Source organism: Trachurus japonicus, chromosome 22 (genome assembly GCF_045865225.1).
Source record: "Trachurus japonicus isolate A0001 chromosome 22, Traja_1.0".
In the NCBI taxonomy this organism is placed as follows: domain Eukaryota; kingdom Metazoa; phylum Chordata; class Actinopteri; order Carangiformes; family Carangidae; genus Trachurus; species Trachurus japonicus.
The window spans coordinates 9,487,537-9,512,870 of NC_140928.1; the positions used below are offsets into that span (position 1 = coordinate 9,487,537).

Consider the following 25,334-nt stretch of genomic DNA (forward strand, 5'->3'; position numbering starts at 1 on the left):
TACTGATGCAGTGTGCTGTATTTTTAATGTTTGACCTTTTTTTTTTTTTACTATTTACTGTCAAAAGTGTTTATATTATGCATTGTACTTACATACACCAAGAATTCAACAATTCTTTTTGTATGTTTTACATTTTTTAAATTATTTATCAGTGAAAACGAATTGACAATTGTGTCAATAATTTATAATATAATAATATGTAATTTTTTTTATGGACAACATAGAAAATTAAGATCCTGTTTTAATATAGTATTTTCTAGACCGTAAGAGATTAACAGTTTACAGATTATATTTCCGCACAACTATATAAACAGAGAAAGTTCCAAATGTTTTGTTCTTTCCTTTCTGTTTAGAATATGAAAAGTCACAGTGTTCATATTACACACACACACACACACACACATTATTGTATTATGAAAAGTAGTATACTACTAGCCAACTTTTACCTGTAAACTTAAAAATGATTTCCTGAGCCATTCAAGTTATGCTACTTCTAAATTAACATTAATATATGGTGTTGATTAGCATTGACAGTATTTAGTCTTATATTTAATAAAAGTCTTTATATCAAAAACAATAATCCATATCATCATAAAACATCACTAGCCGCACTGGTGTTTATATTAAATTATACTTTATCTAGCATCACATTATATTACTATGAATGTAATTTAGTAATACAACTCAGCAGCTCTGGATCCAATCATGTGACGTAGAAAAGTTAAGATGATTAATACAACAAAAGGCACATTTAGTTGGACAGAATGTTGTATGATTTCCAGTGGTTCACTATATTCATTCATGAAACATTCATCCAAAGTGCAACTTAAAAATACTGAAAAGAATGAAATGATAATCTGACAATGTGTTTTCTAATGTACCAACTCAAGTCAGTAGTGTACAATTCTTTGTTTCACAGCTACTATAGATATATTTTAAAGCATTTCATGAGAACAAATTATAACATGAAAACGTACCCAAAAAAAAAAAAAATCATTACAATCTCTGCAACACAACAAATTATAATTTAAAAAAGTTACAAAGCAATTCAATGACAATAAAAAAAAAACTATTTTTGAGTAACTAATGCCCTTAAGTAGGCAAAACATTAAGATCTAGTTTTGGTTAATGTGGCGTCCGTCCACGTCGTTCAGTAGTGGAGTGCTCTCATCTGTTTGTCTCCTCACGTCTTCTCGAACGCTTTAAGTCAAAGATAAAAAAATAACTATTACATCCTGTAAACTGCACAAAGGCCAAACATCCCTTCATGTATTTATAAATACACATGGCATTTAAATATAATTTCATTTACCTTTGTTGTTGCGGCCGTTGAAAAATATAATACAGAGCGAGGAGGATGGCCTGGGGGACAGAGTGGTCATTAAATTTCATGTGATTATCTGCTGAGAAACAAGCATTGCACGCTTCTTTATCAATCTTCTACATGAAATCTTAAACTTTCTGAAGGATGACCAGACTTGGAATCAGATTTATCTATCCTCATAACGAATGACATGCAAGTAGAGCAACACATTTCACAATTTTATGCTGCCTCTGCCCCACGAGACCACGAGTCCACTGTGCTCTCTAGCATGAGAGCAATCATTTGTTCTTGATGGCGTAGTAATAAATCATAAATTGGGAAGTAATAAAACAGGAAGTAATAATCTGTCTTTTTTTGTCCTTTTCTCACATGAATCTTCATGCAAATATTGGAACACTGCACAAACTCGTACTTACAGCCAAAAACGCCAATCCTCCTTGGACTGCGGCTGCCCACTCAAAGCTCAGGTGTTGCGTGATAAGGCCACCCACTGTTGGGCCGTAAAACATCCTAAAAACCACAACAGCAACAACAACAAATTCCCACTTTAAAATCCAAATCACAACATTTTTTTAGATTCAGATATGGTTACTTCAGTGTAGAAAATTGCTTTTCAGGGTCAGTAAAAGTCACTGAGACTCACCCGAGGGACCAAACTGCCCCAAACAGCCCTGACACCATTCCAAGAGTACTTAGTCCTTCATCAAATCCTTGCTCACTGAAAAGAGGAGAAGAATGTAGAGTATGTGTTTGGCCCAGCATGTATGAAGAAAAAAAAATGGAGGTCAGGTCATGAATGTAGGTGCAGAACATGTGAAGCCACTCACTATGCACATGTGATGATCTCAGGGAACGTAGGGATTGCTGTCATGCCCAGAGAAAACCCAATTACGCCAAGCATGAAGATCACCAACCACAGCTGACTGCACACATACGAAAGCACAACAACACCAAGACGGAAACAAAATACAAGTTAATATCAGAACATCGTGTTTTTTTCTTTTGCTGAATGCAAAGTTTGGAAACGGGCAAACAGGACAGGACAAATGCAAAGTAGAACAGCAGAAAGTGAATTGACCAGATTGTGCAAAATGAATTGAATGAACAGTGTAATGTGGAAGTGAACAGTAAACTGAAGAGTGGTAGAGCTGATGGAGCTGTGCAGGAAGGGGAGGAACTATATCACTGGATGACCCCCCCAGGATAGAAAGACCTCTGTGGCTGGACGTGCTCCTCTGTCTGACTTGACAGCAGGGGACCAGAGGGTGAGAGATCTTTATCTTTAATGGATGTTTCCCATGATGGTTTTTACAACATCATCTCCCTCTACACCCTAGGGGATCTGGCCCCACCCCACCCCACCCCCCAGGACTGAACCAGCTTTCTGAATGAGTTGAGTCTGTTGTTGGTGTCGGTCAGCCCCCCCCCCCCTCAGGCTATTGCTCCAGTCCATCACAGGCCTCCACTGTCTCATAAAACATCAACACAGGGTTCCTACGCAAGTATGGGAAGTATGAAAAAGTATGGAATTTGATTTTATACATTTCAAATGTATGGAAAATGGAAACTATTGTATGGAAATATATTTATTTATTTGGGTTAATTATTTTGTATGCGCTATTATACCAGCTACAATCTCCACATAATGGCATACACATTCAGAATAATGAAAACAAATGATTAATTGCATGCTTTTTTTATATTATGCACATCTATTTACTCAAATATCACAAATAATTTGATTTTTTTTTACCGAGAAATCTGGAAATTAGGGTCTGGAAAAAGTATGGAATCTGGACATTTCAAATGTGTAGGAACCCTGTCAACAGCACTGTGAAGGACCAGAACCTCTGCAAGAAAAAGAGGCAACAAATGTGGCCGAGCTCCTGGTCCAGATGGACTCTCAGGTGTTTACAGTCCTAAACATCATCTCCACCATCTCCCCCGTAATGTAAGGAGGAGCAGCAGAAGTCCTGGACCTCCTGAAATCCACCACCAGCTCCTTTTGTCCAGTCCACAGAATTACCCAACCCCCCTCTGCTGCTCTGAGACTTCCTTCCCCTTGTCCTCATATGTCCACAAAACTGCAGCGTCATCTGAGAACTTCAGTACATTGAAGGTTTCTTTATGTGCTTCTGTGCCAACCTTCCTTATTTGAGTGGTCAGACATGAAAGTGGATCTGGTCTTTGCATTGAAAGGACAGTTAGTGTCCACCGGCGTTACATGCTGACCTTTGGAATTGAAAGATAGGAATCGGACCGAGTAGACAGAAGCCGACTGCTGTTAGAAGACCTCCTGTCACCATGAACCAACTCCTGGTGGCCTGATGAACACCAACACACACACACACACACACACACATACAGGGGTTCAAAATGATGCATAACAATAAAAAAACATGTATTCCTAATTAATCATGTTGAATTCACACTCACAGGATATTTGTCGGTAATATAACCCATCAGCGGCGAGGCGAGACAGTAAGGTAACGACAATCCGAGCATGATGAGTCCCACGTAGCCAGTTGAGAGATTAAACTACAGGCACAGCAGAGGGAGAAAAACACTCATTCACATGATGCACAAAACATTTGTTAGGATGATTTTCTTCCCTAAAATGTTGGTTTGTCCCCAGTTTGACCTCTGTGTTTGTGTGTGTGTGTGTGTGTGTGTGTGTGTGTGTGTATGTGTGTGTCAGCTGGGTGCGTCTCCACAACCTGATGCAATGCAAAGGAGCGACTCAACCATTTTTCAGCAGATGGTTGTGACACTCCTAATGGTCTTAACATTAAAGCCTGGCTTAACTTGGACTTTGTTAATGTTCACCTCACCAGTTTACCCAGTTCAAGACAGTCCTGTTCCAGCTCTGTGCTGCCCTACAAAGGCAAGGTGCAGTATCTGTAAAACAGCTTTTTGTGTTTTTCATTGTCAGGTTTAAGCATCAAATTATGAATAATTACCAAGTCTGTAATTTATTTAGTCTTTCTGACCAATTTTGACCATTTTATGGTATATTTTGTGACCAATTTTGACCGTTTTATGGCCGATACTGCACTTTTGCCTTAGTTTTGGTGCAGGTACTGCACTTTGGCTTGGTATTAGCTACAGATACGGCACTTTGCCTTGGTTTTACTGCAATTGAATTATAGAGTAGATTATAGAAGTAGGGAGTACAGTACTCTTTGCAGATACTGCACTTTGCCTTGGTTTCACAGTGCTCTTTTGGATGGACAGCAAAATAAAAAGCCCAATAACTCTGGAAATTTTTGCTGTACCAATATCATATTCTACCAGATTGAAGAGAATATGCCACACTTTTGATTGGTCAAAAAAAAATAAAAAATTTGAAAAAATGCAGATACTGCACTTCGCCTTTGTAGGGTAGTGTGGATCTCTGTCTGTGAGCCCATCCCCATTCACCCACCCCATCCTCCAACATTACAATAAAATACTTTTTTTTTTCTTGCAGATATCACGAAAAGGTTGGAAATCACCGTCTCAATAGCAAAGAGGGACAACGTGGCATCCAAGAAGCCAAGTCCCGCGCTGAGGGTAAATATCACATAGCAGACCAGGACGATTTTCACGTGGCTGAGAAGCTTTAAGAACGAATCCTTGGAGGGGTCTGCATCTGCGTGGGGAGGAGGACAAAATTCAAATTATAAACAGAGGAGAAAAAAATGAATAAAAATGTGAAAATAATATCTCCACACCATTACTACCTATAGTAGGCAAAATGTAAATGTTGAAAGGAACCATAATCATCAGCAAACATCCAAGAAGCATAAAAGGGACTTCATATCCAAATGACTGATAGAACCAGCCTCCTACTGGTGGACCCATGATGAGACCAAGTCCTGTGAAAATCTCCAGACTGCCCTAAACAGAGAGAGAGAGGAAGGAGGCACATTTAAATAAGGACTCATGGTGCACATAACTGTTATTGCGTACTGTGTTCATATTTTTCTCTTCCCATGACACCGGGGAAACGGGATACCCAAAACAAACCCTCGCAATAATGCGTTTTCTGTTTTCTTGTGTCTAAACAACATGCCTGGGAGACAAGGCTTGGTCTGCACTCACCAGAACAGTCGCCACATTGTTTGGGAATATTTTTGCTGTGATGGCAAAAGAGGAGGTCATCGCAGCCGCAAAGCCCACGGCGTCGATGGACCTCACAACAAAGCACAGACTAATGAAGGCAGGTCCCTCAGGAACCCGATCAAGTAATCTGCAGGAAGACAAGAAAGAGAGGAGACGATCAGCTGATGTCCAACAGGAAGGTACGATCATTGAACTGAAGAAACATTAAACTGCTAATTCAGAAGAACAGTGTGTGATTCACAAAAAAGGTCACTAATCGCATCAACAAGTAAAAATCACATTTTTTTTACACCAAAAAAAATAAAATCACAAATTCTCAATTATCCATATTAAAAACAACAACGCAATGGTCTGTCTTTTAATACTCTCCAGCTTCCCCACCCAACATATTTAGAAAAATCGGTCACAAATATATAATTACATTATTTTTTTTAAAGGCTCCTTCGTTTCATTCAACAGCTGGATAGTGTTTTTATTTTTATTTTTTTTACTTTAATTCAATCAATTCAATCAGTCTTTGTTATCCCCAAGGGGGCAATTATCTGCGCAGCAGTGGCCAACACTTACACAACACACAAGTCAAACACATAAAGACTAAACAGCAGGACACTACAAATGATCCAATGTTACCATGAATAAATAAAAACTCATACAGTGGATATGTCAGGAAGAATTCTAAAGAGAGTTTTTATGGCGATTTGTTTTTTAGATTTCAGCAAATGTTACTCAGACTTAAGTATTTATATCTGCAGATACACATGTAGTCCACATGAGTGAGTACTTACTGCACCATGACAGTTCGCTTTAATATCATCCAGATTAGAACTGCTATGTAGCTCACTGATGTGTTTTTAATATTTTTTGGGTTAAGAGTGTAGGTCGATAACCCAGCATTAACCTAGCAGGTAGTGTATAAATATCATATCTATCTTTTCAAGACTCAAAACCTCAAAAGTCTGCATATCCGCCTGAGAAAATGAGTTATGCTTCATCACACTCACCCGAACAGAATTGTGCAGCATGACGACACAAAAAGTCCCGTAACCAGCAAAAACTTTGCTCCTATTTGGACAATCTGACACAACCACAGAAGGAGAAAGTTGGTTACTCTTGTGCAGTACATCACACATGATCAAACAATATGATTAGATAAGAAATTATGGCAAGTACTTACATACTTTCCTAGTACCAATGAACCAATTAAATTGCAGACAGCATAGCTGCCAAATATGAGCCCAATGACAGTCTGACTGGCTCCTTTCTTCACCGCCTGAGTGGAAATATTAATGTAATGTATTAATGGGGCTTCACTGAACTGATTATCTCACTATGACTATGAATTCATACATGAAGGGAAGGGAATCAGCCAGAAAATGGAAAATGAAGAGAAGTGAAAATGCAGTTTCAGTAAAGTTTTTCAACAAATTGATTCGACAAACAGTTGACCAGTACCAACTGTTACGTCACGTGATGTGTTTCATTAGTTAATCAGTTGTTACTCATCATCTCAGCTGATTTTACCTGAGACCATCTCCCCATTCAGTGAAACAGAGTGATTCACCAGGCCTCAGGGAAACTTTCTCATGTCTAAACACATGATCCCACTCGCTGCACTGAGGAGAAACTGGTGGGAATTACTGACCTCTGTCTGGTTGGTTGGTTGGTTGGCCAGTTTTACGACAACATGACAAACAATGCGCTCGAACCTGCAGCCTTGTTCCCCCATTAACTTTATAGTTGTAACAATCTGAGAAAAGCATCTGTCTATAGGCTAATGCACCATGCTTTGACTCAAATGGTGTATAAATATACACACAACAATCCATACAAAAAAGCTATGTATGTTTATTTTTCAGCCTCTTTGTTTGCAGGGTATCTCAATTTTTGTTAAAGCATATTAATGTATTATTGTTGGTCTTGACTCTACATGGCTTCTTTTTGACTTTGTCTCACTTCTGCTGTTTTACGTCACACATCACTTCACATCTCATTTTCATTTACTCTCACTCTCCAGAAACAGAAACAGACTCAGGTCCACATCAAAAAGGACAGTTACATGTCCATGTCACACTGCTGTTAGAAATCAGGGCAGTAAAAACACATAAGTAGTTCAAAAGAGCAATATTTTTGGCATGAGCTGATTTGTAGAAAACAACCAAAATTAAGAGCTAAGTAAAAGCACAATAATAAATCTGAGTTAAAACCCTATGTTTCAAAATGTAGGTCCACAAAGGGTATCAGGATCAATGTTAGTCATCATCTGCATTGTTCTACTATCTAAAGATTATAAGTATCAAATCCCAGTGTGACCAACTAGGCCACAAGGAACCCTTTATGATAAAGTTGTGACTTGTTTTTAGCTCTATAAGTTAGTTGTAAGTCACTAATAACAAAAGCTTTTAAGTTATGAAAATCCCTTTGTGATTTGAATCCTGTGATGGGGGTTTTCTGTGTCTTTTCTTTTTCTTTAGCTTACCTCAGTGGGGAAGAATGGGCCTAATATTGAATAGCAAATCATTGAGCTGAAGTTGACGGATGCCATTGATATCAAGGTGAAAATCTGTCGCCTTGTCATCCTCGTGGGAGGGTCTGTTGATTCAGCAGTGCTGTTGCTTTCTGACATTTAAAAAAAGGGAAATGAATGCACAGCAAAAAACAAACAAAAAAAACAGTAGGATAATGAGATGCGATAGTGTTGAATGAAAATTGCATGAATAGAAAATGTAGCAACAGGTTACCAAAACGTATACACTCTTGTGTTATAGTGTTATAAGGCTGTACTTATACTTAACTCACAAAAGGGCTACCAACCTGTTTGCTGGGGGTCAGTCTGCGCCTCCATTCTTAATTTCCACAGTTTCTCACCAAGTTATTCAGGTCAGAGATTCAGACAGTGACATAACGACGCAGCGCGAGCGCATGAATCCGGACAACAGACCGTCACTCGGAGCCCGCGAGTCTGTTCAGCGACATTAACCCACGTCCACACACAAGGAAGCCCTCGCTCACGCTGTGTTAGTTCCTCAACCAAGTCAAGTGTCAAAAGTTAGGCTAAATTTGGAAGTAAAACCACTTTCCCGTCCCCGCCTTCAAAATAAAGGCATGGCTTCCGGTCCGGTAGCCATGTGACTATCAAAATCCCACTTTTCATTATATTCAATTAAGCCAAATCATAAGTTATGTTTTATTTATATATAATTGACACAAATATAACCCTGTAACGAAATTTATCGGTGAGTTATTTTCAGAATTAATAGAATCAAATTACAGTAGCCTATCTCTTGATTCATTTCAATTTATTTCTTGATTCATTGCTTAATTACTAATTTTGGTTATTTTGTTTTAAATTTGTTTTTTTTCTCTCTCATTAATTCATTTGTTATTTTATTCTGATAAGATACATTTAATTTTACTTATTTATTTTAATAGTGAGGTTCTCGATAAGCCCTCCCAGGGTTTCTAACCTCTCCAGCACTGATTCATTGTAGTTTATCATATTATCTATTGTATATTTTCTTTCTTTTATGTGATATACTATTTGTTTGTAATGTTTTATTAAAGTGCAAACAATAAACAAACAGTATCTTGAATCTCTAGAGGCTTGCCCTGGATTCAGGCTGGAAGGCAGCCCATCCCCCAGTCACATCTGATCCTATTGTACTTAAATCACAGTACCTACATGTGGGTACATAGGTGAGTTTTTCCCTAGGGTTTCATGGTTGAAATTACACTTGTTCACAACTAGGCTATGGCACAGTTTGAACACAATAATAACAAATGTGAGGTTGCCAGGTTTTAGAAAATCCAGCATGAAACTTATCGGGGTGTGTAACTTCTACAGTTTGTCTGAGCCACACATTACTTGTTTCTAATTTTGAATTTAACACTTAGAAATTCAATGTCAATCACCACCAGTAATGTTGATAATCGATCTGGTGTGTCTTTTAAAGGATTTTGGTCTGGTTGGGTCTGTGTTTTTCCAGAACATATGTCAAATAGTTAATTGGAGAAGTCTCCCTTATGAATTAAAAAACAAGCTATCAGGTGTCATGCCTGCTGGACGTGGTTGACCTGCATTCAAGTCGAAGAGGTGTGGTCTGTACAACAGCCAAACCTCTCTGTGTAATGCAAAACAGTTCAACAGCAGGTGAAATGTATACCCCTTTAACACTTTCAGCAAAAAAAAAGAGTAAAAATGCACCTTTAACGCTGACATTTTTCTTTAAAAAAAAAAGAAGAAAGAAATGATGCTCTGCAAGTCTGTATTCATCTCATCCTTTTTTTGGATGACTTCACCAAAATCCATTCATATATTGCAAAACACAATCCATTCTTTAATTGCAAAACCAGCAGAAGGAGTGAACCCTGCAGTGTGGGCCTCTGGGATATTGCATCAGAGTGAATAATACAGACAGGAAATGAAACATTAACAACAAAAAACATTTGGAACAATAGAGTTTTTATTACATTTTGTCCAGCCTATAGGTCCATGTAAACCTATGGTCTTATCATTTTTGTTTTCCTTCACAAAATAAGAGATAAGAGAAAAAAAGAAATCAGGCAATCAACTATTCATTAGGCAGTATTGCTGATAACTGACACATACTGTCGCTGAAGTCTCTGAAGCTGCACTGGATGAAAAGCTCTGAAACAAAAACTCTATACGCTAATTCTCCTGTAGTCTCTCTCTTTCTCTCAAAATACTTTCTTTAGAGTATAACTTCCAATAACAAATGACAAATATCCTGAATTTCCACATTTGTTTCTTTATACATTAGCACCAAATCTACATGACTCTCACTCCTACAACGAACAGTTTATCTTAACAACTTTATGAATATGTTGTTTTTGCAAGTTTATTGTTCTCGTTCTTTTTTGTAGTGTTACATCAAAAAAACTCTTGGTACCATGTTAAAGCAAAAGATGATGTACAAAATTACTTAAATTAGCAACATATAAGCACATTTTTCTAAGCATATAATGACGGTAGGTCATTTGCTAAATACACAGTGCAAGCAGCGTTATATTTTCTTTTGCAAGTACAACATCAGTTCTATGTAGGTAGCATTACTGCACACAAGCTCTATCTATCTAAAGCAGCACTGATTTTTCCAAGGAGGCAAACTACTGTACTTCACATTCAAATGCAGTTTTCAAGTAGCATCATAAACACCCAATGGAAACAACACAGAGCCAGCCAAGTGAGACCGACTGAGGAGATCTCAATCTTTACTGCACACAGATTATTCTGTTTTGGGGATGGGAGCATCACGAGATCACTTATCACTATTTTCCCTACTCACCGACACTTTCAGCCAAACACATTCGGCTGTATCTGGCACACATAGACTTACTCTAGACCATTACTGACATATTCAGCCATTGTGAAATCAAATGTGATAAAAAATTAAATTGCGTTTAACTTTACACATGATAAAAATGAACATATCATCAGATTATAATGGCTGAGAATAAGGATTTGCAGTATTATGGCCAAAAGAATATGATTTATTATGTTCATCGCACCACTTCATAGAAGTAACATGGATTAGAAAATATACAAACTATGGTAAAGTGCACTCAGCGCTTCACAATGCACTTATAAAATTAATATATGTAATCATTATTTACTCTTCTAATGCATGTTCAGCAGAAATAAATGGGATTTGAATGAACAATAGAGATACAATGTTACACAGCACTGACAATAATATTTGATATTCATAACAAAACCGCAGTCTTAATTTAATTCATCACTTGAAATTTTAATTGAAATAGTGCAGTGTTTGTATCTGATGTGGTATGGCTTAGTGAAATTTTATTTGCAATTTTTGAATGCTGCTGCAAGATATTGGCTGCGTCTATTTTTTTTTATAAACACCAAAAATGTTAAATTCATTTATATAGCTTTACTAATCAGCATTTAAAGAGTGGGAAATTGTCTTTGGCACTCAATCTCCAGGCTGCTTTTAAAATAAATTCACTCCAACCTGTAATTTACCTTTTATTTTTCAGTATATGTGTATTCCAATAAATAACATTTGAATAATGAATAAAATTAGCGATACATTCAATATATAAACTAGAAATGATAGATTAACTGATATATTTTTCATCATCTCTGACCTTAACTGACTTTCCCTTCAACAGGCCTCTGTAAATTATCTGCATGTGCAAAACTGCCCTGTATCTTAATCTCCACAACAAACCAGTGCCTTCGCTGCCACAGCCTGCACGCTCCGGGTGCACAGTGACACCACAGTGGCTTCTTTTGAACTAGTCGTCTTTGACAACAACACAAAATAAACCTTTGTTTCTCTTTCATTTCAGCCTTTGAGTGACATTGGCCAAGGCGACAGCAAATGCCTGCACTGCTGAGAAAGGATACTGGAAATCCAGGATATAGGCATTGCCATCTATTCGCCCGAACTGCATGACCTACACAAGACAGAGAGGAAGCATACAAATTAAAAATCACTGAATAATGACCAACACATAAACAATGTGAATTGATTTTTCTGTCTACAAACCCAAGGACAGTCTGAATACTATCTCATTAAAGAAAGAAATGCAACACATTGTCTGATATTTCTGATAACTGAATTATTTCCTGCCAAACTGCTTATACTGTAGATTCATTTACAGTTTCAGTTTAGTGGTATCATCATAATACCTGTCTGCCGTCCAGCTCTATCTGGAAATTCTTTGCCGACTCCTGGGTGACTCGTCCTCCAAAGTCCAGCTGGTAGACCTGCGTGGCTTCGTTCCACAACGGCTGTTTATTGGCCATAACATAGACAAATCCCTGGCTGCCTAAACTGCGGTCCTCCCTCTCGTTTGCCTTCCGGCATTTAATCTCCTCCAGCTCACTGGCCATACGTAGGCTGCGCTTGTTCTTCCAGCTCTTCTTACTGCTCTGGTTCTGGTTCATGAGCTCATCGCCGCTAATAAACAGCTCCGGCTCGCTCTCTGAACTATCCTGGAACTCGTTGGTGGTCCTGCTCATCTTCTTGGTTTTATTGAGCTGCTCTCTCGGCCCCTTCGGCTTCTTCTTCTCTCTACTGCTGAGCCTTGGGCTGGAAATGAGTGTGTTGAAGTCAGAGAGCGCTCGCCCTTCCTTTCTGGACTTGCCCTCGGAGACGGTGGTCATGTTGGCCTCCTCGGCTCTGCTGTCCAGCCTCTTGCGGCTCTTCTTGTTGAAGCGCTCCGATTCCTGCGGCACGGGGCTCTCGTTCAGGGACGACGGCTCTGGGAAGTTGTTTGCAGACTCTGTTAGATCCTCTGTGGCACTTTTGGATGGCGGTAGCTCAGTAGGAGGCGGAGGAGGCGGGAGAGGGGGCGGCGGCGGCGGTCCCGTCGGGGGAGGTGGGGAGAGAATCGGCTTCTCTAAAATCTGATGAGTTTTGGTTGGGAGGGGAGGCGCGGGAGGGTCCTGCATGGGCGGCGGGGGGCAGGGGTAAGGGTTCCAGGGGTGGAGGTTGACCGGGTGCAGCTGCAGTCCGGCACACGAGCTGGCTCCGGGGTACATCGGCGGGAGGGGGCAGCAGGCCAAGTTGGCGAGATTCGGAGGGTAACCGGGCGGCAGGACCAAGTTGGCATCCTGCTGAGCGAAGGGGACCGCACCGACCACATCGTTGGGAGAGCATTGGGGCGGAGGGTTCTGTAAGGTCTGGAGTGGGGGTCCGCCGTGACCCACACCCGGAGGGAAAGGTGAGAGCGATATTTGGTAACCTGATGGGAAAGTCAGGGTGCTCGTGCTCGGACTGGACGGCGGTTTAGTCGTGAGGACGAAAGGAAGCCGGGTCATGTCCAAGTGCTGAGCCTGACTGATGATCAGCGGAGGGGGTTTATGAGGCCCCGGCGGGGGGGCCAGCATCGTCTGCTCCGGGGTGAGCCAGAACTCCTCCGTGGTGGAGGGGTCCCACTGGTAAGGCGGAGGGCGTTTCACCGTCAAACTGACGTCGCCGAGAGTCAGCTGACGTACCGATTTTTCGAGGTGACACTGCTGACTGAGGGTCTCGTCTTCGGTGAAGGCGGAGTTGACGTACACCGTCCTGTCCCGGCTGTTGTCGACGGCGCCCAGCAGGCTGTAGGACGACTGCGAGGCCAGGGGCGAGGTACTTTTGGAGTGCACGATAATCGTACTGTGATGCGCGCCTTTTCCTGGTGGGAAGTCCTGCCTCACCACCGTGCCGCCTGCGATGCCGCTACTGGTGGTTCCACCCCCGGAGACGCTGACGCTGGTGCTGTTGCTGCTGCTGCTGCACTGTGTGCACGTGTACAACGCAGTGGGCACCCTCTGCTGGTAGGTCAGCGCCAATGCACTGTTCATTTTAGCCTTGGTGGGAAGGGTCCTCGAGTTCTCCATCATCGTCGGCACTTTGAGTCCGACGTCCCTTCGGTCGCGACGTAGCGTGGCATGGATCAGACTATTATCGATCCTCTGGGGAGGGGGGAGTGTGGCAGTTACCTGATTGGCTGGATCAGGGTAAGGAGGAGGGTCTCCACTTGGTATGGAGTACCGAGGGACGGAGAGGCGACTCAGTGTTGCCGAGCTGTATGGAAGTTGAATTTTTTTATTCTCAGAGGACGTGACTTTGAGTGTGGCCGAGCCGCCTATGCCGTGCACGGTGTACGTGTTCTGGTTGCGTATGAGGCGCCTGCGTGGCCGACAAACCTCCTCCACGTTGCCGCTGCTGTCGAAGGTTGTGATCCTTTCGTACCCCAGAGGTGTCGGGTACTGTAAGGTCATAGGGTGAAGCAGGAAGTCATCCTTCTTCAGACAGGGGTCGGGTGCCAGGACGCTCGGGCTGTCGCAGTTCGTGACAAGAGTCTGAGGCGTAGCCGCGGCCGTGGCTGCTGCTGCTGCCGCGGCTGCAGACACCACGGTGCCTGGATACGGAGGAGGAGGATTCACCTTCCTCATCTGAATCTCCACAGACACATCGGTGTCATTGAAGGATGGGGGCAAAGTCCTCGGCAGACTTGGCTTCAGAGTGTGTCCGTGCTCGCCCCTGTCCAGCCCGGGCTCGGCGGAGGGAGGAGGCATTTGAGGCAGGAGATGAATCTGCTGTAAGGAAATGGTCGGATAGCCGGTCGGAGGAGGAGGCAGCGTCATCTGCATCTTCAGCTGCTGCTGCATTTGCTGGTGCTGCCTCTGCATCTGCTGATGCTGCTGCTGGATCTGTTGGTGCTGCTGCTGGAGCTGCTGCTGCTGCTGCCTCATCTCCAGGATCTGTTGGCGGATCTGCTGCTGCTGCTGCTGCATCTGCTGCTGCTGCTGCTGCATCTGCTCGTGCTGCAGCTGCATCTGCTGCTGCTGGTGCTGGATCTGCTGTTGGTGCTGGAACTGTTGGCTCGACGACACCGCTTGTTGAGACTGTTGCATTTGTTGAACCTGGTGTTGATGCTGTTGCTGCTGTTGATGGAGCGTCTGCTGCTGCTGGTGCAGTTGCTGTAGCTGTTGTTGATGTTGCTGCTGTAATTGTTGCTGCTGCTGCTGTAATTGTTGATGTTGCTGCTGCTGCTGCTGTTGTTGTTGTTGATGATGCTGTTGCTGCTGCTGCTGCTGCTGCTGCTGCTGCTGTGATTGGGACTGATGATGGTGCTGCTGCTGCTGCTGCTGCTGCTGTTGTTGATGAAGATGCATTTTCTGCTGCTGCTGTTGCTGCTGCTGCTGCGTCTGCATCTGTTGTGACTGTTTGGATTGTTGTTGGCGAGCCTGCTGGGAATGAGAGCGCTGTGGGTGAGGCTGCGGTGGGAGATGATGAGGTGGAGGCGGGGGCGGGAGAGTGCCAGGTAGAAGAGGACCCATCTCCAGCCCGTTTAAGATCACCTGACCGGGGTTGGAGTATCTAGTCGGCACTGGGTAGGGTGTCGCAACCGCATCCTGGCTGTGATCGTTGACGGGGACGGACGCTGCGGCTGCTGCAGCCGCTGCCGCTGCAGTGGCTGTGGGGTTGGTCAGGACATCCAGCTGAATATTCTGATTGGCCAGAAGAGACTGAACCAGGCCGATACTCTGAGTCGGGGACATAGCCTGAGCCGGGCTGTGGATGGGAGCGATGGGAATGTTGACCGTGCAGGGAGGATTGTCTCCTGCCACTCCAGATGGCCCCATCACTTAACATAAAAAAAAAAAAACAGAGGAGAACTGTGAAGGTGGTTTCAGCATATCAAATATGTAGAATACAGTGAGTCAGTAAAAAATACATGTAAAGCAATGTCCTTTAATTTTATTCATCCAAACCTGGTAAGTCGTCCTCATCCTCACTGAACACATTAGGGTTGAACACAGGCAGGCTCATAAAGTCATGAGAGATCTTCCGCACTTCTGGAAGGTAGATTGTCATCTGCCTCGGCTGCAGGTGAAGTAAACTGGTCTTATAGATAACTGCATTATAGAGAAGAGTTATGATGAGTGTTGTATTTGCCATAATTGTCACTATGATGATACTGTATGTGTGTGTAAATTTGTTTGACATCTACCTGCACCGAGATTAGCAGGGAGGAACGAAGCAAGTCCAACGATTTTGAACTTTGTTCCCCAAATGTTGGATGTGACTTGAGCAAGATAGTTGTGCTGTGAGACAGAGAAAATGGTGAATAAGACCTGAAGACAAAATTTCAAAATGTGAATAATCAGCATGATCTTAGATGGGACAACGAGGAGTTTTGGAAAGTGAAGTGTTTTCACATTACATTTCCTATGAGCCTCCGCACGCACGGTGAAATTCTTGGACTGGCGCAAGATGGACGAAAGCGAAAACATTTGCCAAGACTGTTTTCATTCAAAAGTCGGAGGTTCGAAGACGATCAGATACCATCGTAGTTCCGACCATAAATGATGCCAACTAGCGGCGATTTGGCGGCGTTATTCCCATGACCCGCTGGGCAGCGTCTGGCTGTCCGCGAAACCGAAACTAGGAAATGCCGACCACTAATAATAATATTAAAATAACTATAAAGAAAAAACAATATGTTTATCAAAATTTGACCTATTAACAAGTGTGGGTAACGTAGATTCATCCACATTAATATGAGACTCTTTTATAACCAAAAAATAACTCCTCGTTTTAACAGAGATAACTGTATACACATAAAATTATCAGTTTTTTGTTAGAACATCAAAGAAATAAAATATAGAAAAACATTTTAAGGGAATAGTGTTTTTAGCACATATCACTTTCCTTACTTATTATCATTTTGATAGATACGACAAAAAAAAAAAACTAGGTATAATGTGCAGTGTTTCACACCTCTGTGATCCCATCCATAGAAAACTCTCGACGTGTCAAACTGGGAGACCGAATTGGAGGCTTCTTTGTTGGTAACCGTGGCGACCGTTGGCCTTCCTGATTGGCGCGGGATAGTTTGGGAGATTTCCTCAAATCCATGTTCATCCTTTAAAACACAATAGGTGATTATTTATTTAATTTAAATGAACCAAACGGAAGCAATAAAACATCTGCAGACAGCTCTGTGGCTCTGGACTCTGTAGTGTGGTGTGTAACTGTAGTTTCGGACATGCAGCAGAGTTTAGGTGACCTGTTTCCTCGGGACAACTTTGGTGACTTCTTCCCGACCCACTCATCACTTAACTCAATGTCACTGGAGTCAGAACAGTTGCAGCTGTCAGTGTAGGAGATCATGGGATTCACACACACCTCCTCTGGACAGAAAACACAACACAGCAAAAGGTGAGGCTTCCTCCATCCTAACATGTATGAACGTGGCAGTGAACATCAACACGGGGAAAAGAACATTGTAGTCAGTGTTTGGTTGGACCACAGGCCTGATGCGAAACCCAGTACAGCCAGGTCGTGACCCGGACTATTCCTGCACCAGGCCTGAAACCATGTTACATCAGAGATGAGCAGTCATCACCAGAGTCTGTTTTTTGTTCTTACTCAAGGTGAATGACGTGCACACAGCATGAATATGCTATTTTAGTAAGGAACACAAGTTCAAAGAGACAAACCAGGCGCCGATTTTATTTCGAGAAAGCGCAGAACATGATATCGACTGGTGCTCTCTTTCTGCTTCACGTGTGCACACTATCACGGTTTCAGAGGCTCATAATCCAACTTGCCTTTCTTAAAGAGGCTTTTGGAAAATATACATCCTCATTATCTTGTTCATGGATAGATGGAAAGATTGATCCCACTCTAATTTCTGTGCTTTAGCTCTATGGAGATGCCCAAGCTGCCTTAAGTTAAAAACACATTATAAAAAACACATTTTCGCACTTTTAATCCTGCGCCCCTGTGTTACTGTAAGTGCTCTGTTTTCTCAGTTCCTGTCACAACTCAAAAATCCTAAAGTTTTTAATATATTGAAATCCATGTCATCGTCACTGGCCCAGGCAGGAAATAGCTACAGCTGAAGCTCAAAACTCTTCCTAAAAATGACAATTAATTTAAATGTCAACGTTAAATATGATATTAGTAGCATTTCTGGGTTCTGGTGGGTGGAAACTGGAACGACACCGAGTCCCTGGATAGATATAGGATACTATATGCTCTGCTCTTAAAATGTGTTGTGTTCTAATTTAAGTAACAGCCCACCTGCTTTGCTGTCTGTTTTTGGATCCATAATAACAAACTCTGGCCGCAGTTTGCTGATGCGCCTTCCCTTGAGAATAGGAACCAGCCCTCCTAAGTATTCTAGGTAGAGAGTGTAGCAGGGTCCGCCTGCCTCCGGGCTGTCCTCGGCTCTCTTCATGGTGCAGTGGAGCCTCTCATTCCCAGCTGTGGGATAGCTGACAAAGTCGCGGATGTTGTTGGGGTCAGGGATTGGGGGCTAGAACAAAGAGAGGAAAAGGCTGTAAGACTTCTGGACTCTCGAATGAAAACAAGTCACCGTCAGCAGTTTCACTTTATCGCAATGCAGCAAAAAAGTTGGTAAGAAGTTGACTTGTGATTGTCTGTGTCCAGTCATTTGAGCGGGCGATCAATGCACCTTGATGGTGGGTATGAAAGCAGTGGTGACGTAAGAGCAGAGCAGCGAGGGCATGTTGAGTTTCCCCACATCCTTCTCCTCTCGCAGGGCGCTGGCGATGCCCTGCTGGCACAGGAGCTGGAGGCTGGCCACCCTGTGCTCCACACGCACCACGTAGAGCGCCGGCCCGCAAGCGAGGAACAGACGAGAGTCTCTGTGACCCCAACAGATGGTGGTGATGGGCCTCTGAAAAACAGACATTCACAATAAAAGAGTTCCTACAGTTACCAACACTGGGCTCTCAATTCTCAGGAAGGAGTTACACTCATTCCTTCAATTCTTTGTTCATCTGTTTTGCTATTTTATTCAAACACTTTTTCAGTAGAAATAAATGTTATTGAAGACAAAAAAAGGGCTCGTTAGGGGCTCAAACTTCCACCAATGACAATGTTAAAGCTGCACAATACAGTAGATCAGGGGTGTCAAACTCATTTTAGTTCAGGGGCCACAAACAGCACAATTGGATCTCAAGTGAGCCAGACCAGTAAAATAATAGCATGATAAGCTATTCCCTTTGTATTATACGATGTTTACAGTTAATGAACTATTCTTTTACAAAACATATTATGAACAATCTGAAATTTCTTGATAAAAATACATGTGCAATTTCAACAATATTATGCCTCTTCTGCCTTCTATGTAATTTTCACACTTGGCAAATTCATTCTGAGCACCAGATTGGACTCCCTGCCGGGCCAGTTTTAGCCCGCGGGCCACATGTTTGACACCCCTGCAGTAGATAATAAACAAGATTTTTTATCATTTATACCATATTTTTCTATTTTTATAATCCATTTTATGCAAAAAAAAAAGAGTTAGGTTTCCAAAAATAAACACTGACTTTCAGGCGTTTGATGGAAGACAAACACCATCATGTTACCCAGAGAAACATCTACTGGACCCTTAAAGCAGAAGTAAGCGATCCGGTCGTTTTGGCTAATGCTGCGTTCCAGGCAGGCTTTTGAAACCGTAAATTACAGCTTCAAGTCACGACTTAGTAGCGTTCCAGGCAACCCACTCGTGTTTTTCCGACCTGTTTTACCTGTGAAAGTCACTGTAACGGCCACTCGTAACTTCCGACCTGTAAACTCGTACCAGATCAAACTGGTACGACTTCACAGGTCGGAAAAACACGAGTTACGAGTTGCCTTGAACGCACCATGACCGCCCTCGTCCCTACGTCACCACATTCAGGCGCATCCCTTGGCTGCACCAGACTGGCTCTGGCTGCACACACAGCCCTTCATGCCGTTCTCTCTCCTCATTGGATAAAACTTGTAGGATACGAGAAAAGTTTTCTCGGAGGCTCAGAGCAGAGTGACTGAGAGACCCGTGTTTCGGTCCAAACACTCTATGTAAGTGATTGCTGTCGGAAGATATAATTATTTAAGACTTACTGTATATTAACACAAAAATATTGCTTACTTCTGCTTTAAGTTTACATAGGACCAACCTGTGCCGGTGTTTCCAAAGTGTAGATGTGCTCCCCTTGGACGTTGTAGAATTTAACGAGGGCGTTCCTCATCATGGACACACATGCAGAGTCTGCAGGGAGCCCGTGTCTCTCCATGCCAGCCACAGCCAGCAGATCTCCCTGGGAGCACCACTGGGCCTCAACATCTGTGTGGAGTGACGTAGGGGAAAAAAAGTATGTGTCACACAATTCATGCACTCAACAACAACAACAAACGATGAACACTTGTAAATGACACTATTGTTTTTTACCTTTCAGCCCTGAGCGAATGACAGCAGGAGAAAGGTCATCATAGTTGTTCATTAAACTAATATCTCCTGACAAGAAGGTGACGGTCAACAAAGGCTTAACTCTTCGCACTTGGAAGTTTTAAAAAAAAAAGAAAGAAAAAAGAAGTCAAAGTTTTATCTCCACAGTCAACAAAAGGTTTCAAGCTGCAAGGGGGTGGGGGTGTTGGTACCTAAAGGGAGAATATTGTCATCGGAGTCGGTGTCGCTCTCCGTACTGTCCTCCACCAGGAAATCGGGGCAGTTCCAGGACATGCTCACGATCCCGTCGGACTCGTGTAACAGAACATGGGCGAGCATCCGTCCGTGACAGTCCATCACTATCACCTGACCATCTGCTGTACCGAACAAGACCTGAGGGGACATTGTACATTAAAGTTTAACAGACGACACGGTGAATGAGCTCAGGAGCTTGGCCTAGAACAGCTGCGAAAAAAAAAGAAAAAAGTCCATTATATAAGTTTAAAATCTTGTGTTTAGGGGAAACTGGGGGAAAATACAGTAATCTCAGTGCCGATGCAGTTTGGTGCAAGACGATCGGTACCTGCTGATCATCAGGAGTCCAGATGCCACAGGTGATTTGACTCTCCAGGTTGATCTCGGAGGACCAGTGTCTTTGTCCGCTCACTGATCCAACCAACACAAAGCCATCCCTGTATGCGATGAGGGCCTGAGTGCCATCATGTGACCAAGTGAAGTCACTCACCTGGACGAAAAGTTTATACAAATTTGTATATGTGAAAAAACTGTCTTTGTTCTATATTGTCTGTTTTTTCGCAGACGCATAACATGTATTTTGCATTTGTTTGTTTTTTAAATCTACACTCCCAGGGCTCTCCTTACTCACCTGGGCTCCTCTGTCATTGACCAGCTCCACCGACCATCTTCCCTCATATTGGATCCACACAAAAATACCTCCCTCCATATCACAGGTGGCGAGCTTCTGAAAGGGCTCATTCCAACGCACCAAGACAACCTGCAAAGGCCCAAAACACTGACTGTTACTATTTTTCACCAGCACAGGTAGCTGTCTGCACAGACCAGCATCCATGATTAATATCCAGCATGAGCATAATGCTAAAAAAGCATTTTAGGCCGAAAGTGGTTTAAAAAAAGGAAGTGCAATGCAGCAGGAAAGACAGTCTGCATAGAGAGACAGAAATGAATCATTTCAACCCAGTACATATGCTCTAATAATAACAACAATAGCGCACACTGTCACCTTTTCTGTACATATATAACACTTTGATGCACAGATGCAAACATGAACATAAGGTTCCTGAATGTATTTCATGATGTACAGATAACATATTGTTGCATACAACATATTATTTATTTATTTTGCACAGCGTATGCGTGAGATTTTCATTCTACACTTTAACGCTGTACATTTTTTTGTTACATTTTAATTTCCAATCTCATTTCTACTTTCATATCAAGATTTAATTATCGTAATGAATGGCTACATTTAACTTCTTTCACTAATTTATACTGTATCACATGCTGCTGCAGCTCTTCACTTTCCCTACAGAGATCATTTAAGTCTTATCTCATTTTGTTCATTATTCTTATCGTCGAGGATAGTGAATATTAGAAATGTGTGTCAGTTTTGTTTCAAAGTTTTCTGTGTGGGAAGGAAATGACTTAAGAGCAAGAAAAATTATGTTTTTCTTTGTGGATTTGCTTTTCATGTATTTAAGTCTTTCGATAAAAAACAAAACCACACCTCGCTGTTGTGTCCTCGCAGGTTAAAATTGATTCTCTGAGGTGTACTCCTGTCCCTCCTGCAGTGACTCGATGTAAACGTCACCCCAACGACTCCTCTCCCGTTCCCCGTGGCGAGCCAGCCCTCCTCATAGTACCGTCTCCGACACACCGGCTTGTCCTTCTCGCTCTTGGGGACCCGGCCTTTCCACGAGAGGCAGAGGATGTTGGAGTCGCTGCAGAGGATGGGACCATGTTCCACGGCAGCCAACATCCCTACTGAGTGACCAGGCTGCTGGGTAGAGCAGAGGAAGAGGCGTATTGAAACCGCTGTATACACCGTAATTGACCTTATAATAAAACTGGATAATGTACATTTACAGTTTGTGTCAGTCTGCGACCCTACTTTTACTTAAAACTGGCTTTTCAGTGATGCTCAGGACATTTTGGGACGTACATCGCTGGCTGTTGTCATGGTCAGCAGGAAGCTGGGCTGTGGTTACTCAGGTAGGGCATCCATTAGCAACAACGGGGAATAACATCATGAGAAGAAGTACAGTGAAGCAAAACATGAAATAGTCGAGACTGAAAGTTCATTCTTCACATGGGATCATCACACCATCTCCCTCAACAGAGGAAGCTGGTGTGATATGATTGAAAGCTCCAAAATGGCTACTAAATGGATCTTGATCTGATTTTTTTGTTTTTGTTTCCCCCAAAGGTTAAGAATGAACTTTAATCTCATGTTTCAAGCCAGTATGGATGAGAAATCAGAGCTCAGAAAAACTCTTTCTGCTGATGAAGATCATGTGATAGGGGCCAAAAGCTCCAGAACAGCTACTATAACAAACAAAACACGTAGCTTTGTGCAATGGTAGTTCATATTTAAGGCGTGCCAGGATTGATATATTCCAGATAAAAATACCTTCACTTTAAAATACAAATTCTTCGATTTGTCTTCTTGACATTTTCTGTTTAAATGATAAAAAAGTCCAGAATAGCTACTAAACTGACCTTATGGAGAGGTTGTTCTGACTACAAATTACTGGTTAACTTGACCTGAACATGGCCATTTGAGTTGGATGGGTCCAATATTCAAATTTTAGGCCCAAATGTAAGAGAGAGAGAAAAAAACAGCCTGATAAAATACTTACCAATGACTTTTGGACATGCCAAAACACACAATACCTATCTGGGCTTTTTCTGGATGTCACTGGCTAACATCTTCCACAGCTAGTGTCTCAAACCTTTAGAAGATCCACCCTTTTGAATTTCATTTAAGTGAACAGACTGTAGGCTACATGAGTATGAGTGAATCACTGAACGTGCCCTTAACACCAGTGAAATCACCATGGCTGCAGCTCATAGTGATGTAGCTGTTGTTCAATGGATCAGCTCCAGGATTTGTCTGTACTGTAGCCTACATGACTTCACCGCTACAGTCTGCCTCTCATTTATTCACATTCACAAAATAAAATAAAAAAGCTCAAAGTATTTATCTATTGAAATATCAATTTTAGGCCAAACGCTTTTTCACATTTGCCGTGAAGTGTAAGAATAACCTTTCCCCAGTGCTGGCTTTGTTCATTTAGATGAGTTACATATCGGATTTAGTGTATTATTTCCAGGCTTGTGCTTCCATGTCAGAGCATTGACACAGAGTGACAAGAAATAGTCTAAAAGGTCTCATACGTAAGTAGAGTCAGCTCGATTTTTCCATTTTATTGATTAACAAAGGCTGAATCCTTTTACAAGCCGAACCATTTAAACCTTAATAATGTACAATTTTGCTTTTTTAGTCACCCTGTTAAAATAATGCTCTGCTGTCTGAGGGTGTTACACATTCCGTATCTTCTAAAAAATCTAATGATCTGAGTCCAAATACTGAGTTTTTAGCCTGTAACCATTTTTGATTTGAGTAACCTGGAAAATTGTAATAACATTAGTCTCTGACATGAGAAAAATACAACATACCTCATAGTTCCTGGGCATGTTGAGTCAAAATTCCTCCATTGAAGGTGTCCATATTTCCATTCAGATGCTGCACCGAAGGCTAATGGCTGCTCTGCTCTTGGTACTTACTATATAATCTCTATGGGGAAGTAAAATGCATCATACAGCCAGATGTTGTCCAGCTCTACTTTCAAGCATTTAAATCAAGCAGCTGTTAACTTCAGAGTTTGCCATGAAATGATGTGAGGCTCCTTTGATGCCAGTGGTGGCCCATCCCATGTCTCCCTGGTGTGCTTTTGGAGAGTTGTGCAATCCTGTTGCAAAGAAAATGGAAATGGGGGAGAGAGAAAAAAACAAACAAACAAACAAACAAAGACGCATAAAAAGACACCGTTATTCAACAAGTAAAGCAATCTAAAGGAGAGATGGAGAGAAAGAGAAAGGGAGAGAGAGAGAAGAGGGCTCTTGCTTAAAATAGCAGCGTTGTCATTCAGTGCATCAACCTTGAAATTCACAGTTTTTCTCAGTCTCTATGCAACAGCAACACTGCATTGGAGAGATCAGGGCACTCGCAGTCTCCATGGGTACTGATACTGTCCGCTCTTCCTATTTTACGTCAAACACCAGAGCAGCGCTGGCGAGGATGTCAACTCACATCTTACAACGTTTTGTTATACAGCCTACACTACACGAAACACACCTTTAACACATCCCAATGCAGCTGAAAATGACTCAAATGTAAAAAGAAATTATGGAAATAATAATAATCGGAATAAAAAAGGGCGATTATATAGCCTATAGAAAATGTCCTCTTGACGCGAATGCAGGCTGACAGCGTTCGTTTAAAGTCGAGGTAAAAGAGCCATCATCTCGCCTGTGAAGCCCTCTCACTACATTATACTACATCACATCAACTGAAGCTCTCATTCAAAGGCGTCTTACGTCTGACCGCATGCAGCAATCTGAATGAGCCCGAGCAGACGAGACCAGCGAGCTACGGTGGGAAATGAAAAAAAAAGAAAAAAGTGCCCTAATCAAAGAGGCTTTCTGGAAAGACAAACATTAAGCAGCTGTACGTACCTGACCAGTGTTATATGAACGTGTTAATCCAGAGGCGGTCGGCGCACAGTGCGGTCGTGTTGCCAGGCGCTTTTTCCGCTGGCGCACTTCGGGGTTGTGGCTTTAAAGCGGGTTGCCATGAGGCAGGTAGCACGGAAAATAGACCCCGAACTTCAGGTCTGGATTATATGAGCACACTTACACAATTAACAACCCTGCCAACAGTCACTGTAGGTAAGTATGGACAGTTTAACCAAATATTTTACGCGTTTTAATATGAAGTCTGGTGGATTTCCGTGTATAATCAATTACTAGATTTATTGCTTCACCTCAAAAAGGGGGTTTCTTTCCAAATGGCAACCTCACAGGACTCACCCCATCTTTGTAATGTAAGTACAAGTGACATTCTTGACACAAGACCTTGGTGTGA

General features: G+C 42.2%; 2 protein-coding genes across 9 annotated transcripts; both read right to left on the reverse strand.

Annotated features, from left to right (window-relative positions):
* Nucleotides 1–20: 20 nt before the first annotated feature.
* slc18b1 (solute carrier family 18 member B1) lies at nt 21–8,544 on the reverse strand. The gene is made up of 14 exons (XM_085767072.1): nt 8,240–8,544; nt 7,905–8,044; nt 6,603–6,698; nt 6,430–6,503; nt 5,408–5,555; nt 5,047–5,203; nt 4,819–4,955; nt 3,761–3,862; nt 3,557–3,648; nt 2,152–2,247; nt 1,968–2,042; nt 1,741–1,834; nt 1,313–1,362; nt 21–1,200 (listed from the first exon to the last, which is right to left on the reverse strand). The coding sequence occupies exons 1-14, from the start codon at nt 8,268–8,270 to the stop codon at nt 1,116–1,118; spliced, it is 1,377 nt and encodes a 458-aa protein (XP_085623198.1). The 5' UTR covers nt 8,271–8,544; the 3' UTR covers nt 21–1,115.
* Nucleotides 8,545–9,866: 1,322 nt separating this feature from the next.
* Nucleotides 9,867–25,017, reverse strand: tulp4b (TUB like protein 4b). 8 transcript variants are annotated; one of them, XM_085766619.1, is made up of 17 exons: nt 24,926–25,017; nt 23,867–24,159; nt 22,299–22,394; nt 21,915–22,184; nt 21,036–21,164; nt 20,733–20,894; nt 20,362–20,542; nt 20,153–20,260; nt 19,881–20,047; nt 18,389–18,613; nt 17,995–18,229; nt 16,976–17,099; nt 16,687–16,831; nt 15,917–16,010; nt 15,678–15,821; nt 12,102–15,550; nt 9,867–11,866 (listed from the first exon to the last, which is right to left on the reverse strand). In XM_085766619.1, the coding sequence occupies exons 4-17, from the start codon at nt 22,164–22,166 to the stop codon at nt 11,750–11,752; spliced, it is 5,532 nt and encodes a 1,843-aa protein (XP_085622745.1). In that variant the 5' UTR covers nt 22,167–22,184; nt 22,299–22,394; nt 23,867–24,159; nt 24,926–25,017; the 3' UTR covers nt 9,867–11,749. The 8 variants fall into 8 exon arrangements, with proteins under 8 accessions (XP_085622745.1, XP_085622743.1, XP_085622746.1 ...); XM_085766617.1 differs by lacking the exon at nt 22,299–22,394; XM_085766620.1 differs by lacking the exon at nt 24,926–25,017 and having other exon boundaries at nt 22,299–22,385; nt 23,867–24,074.
* Nucleotides 25,018–25,334: the final 317 nt, after the last annotated feature.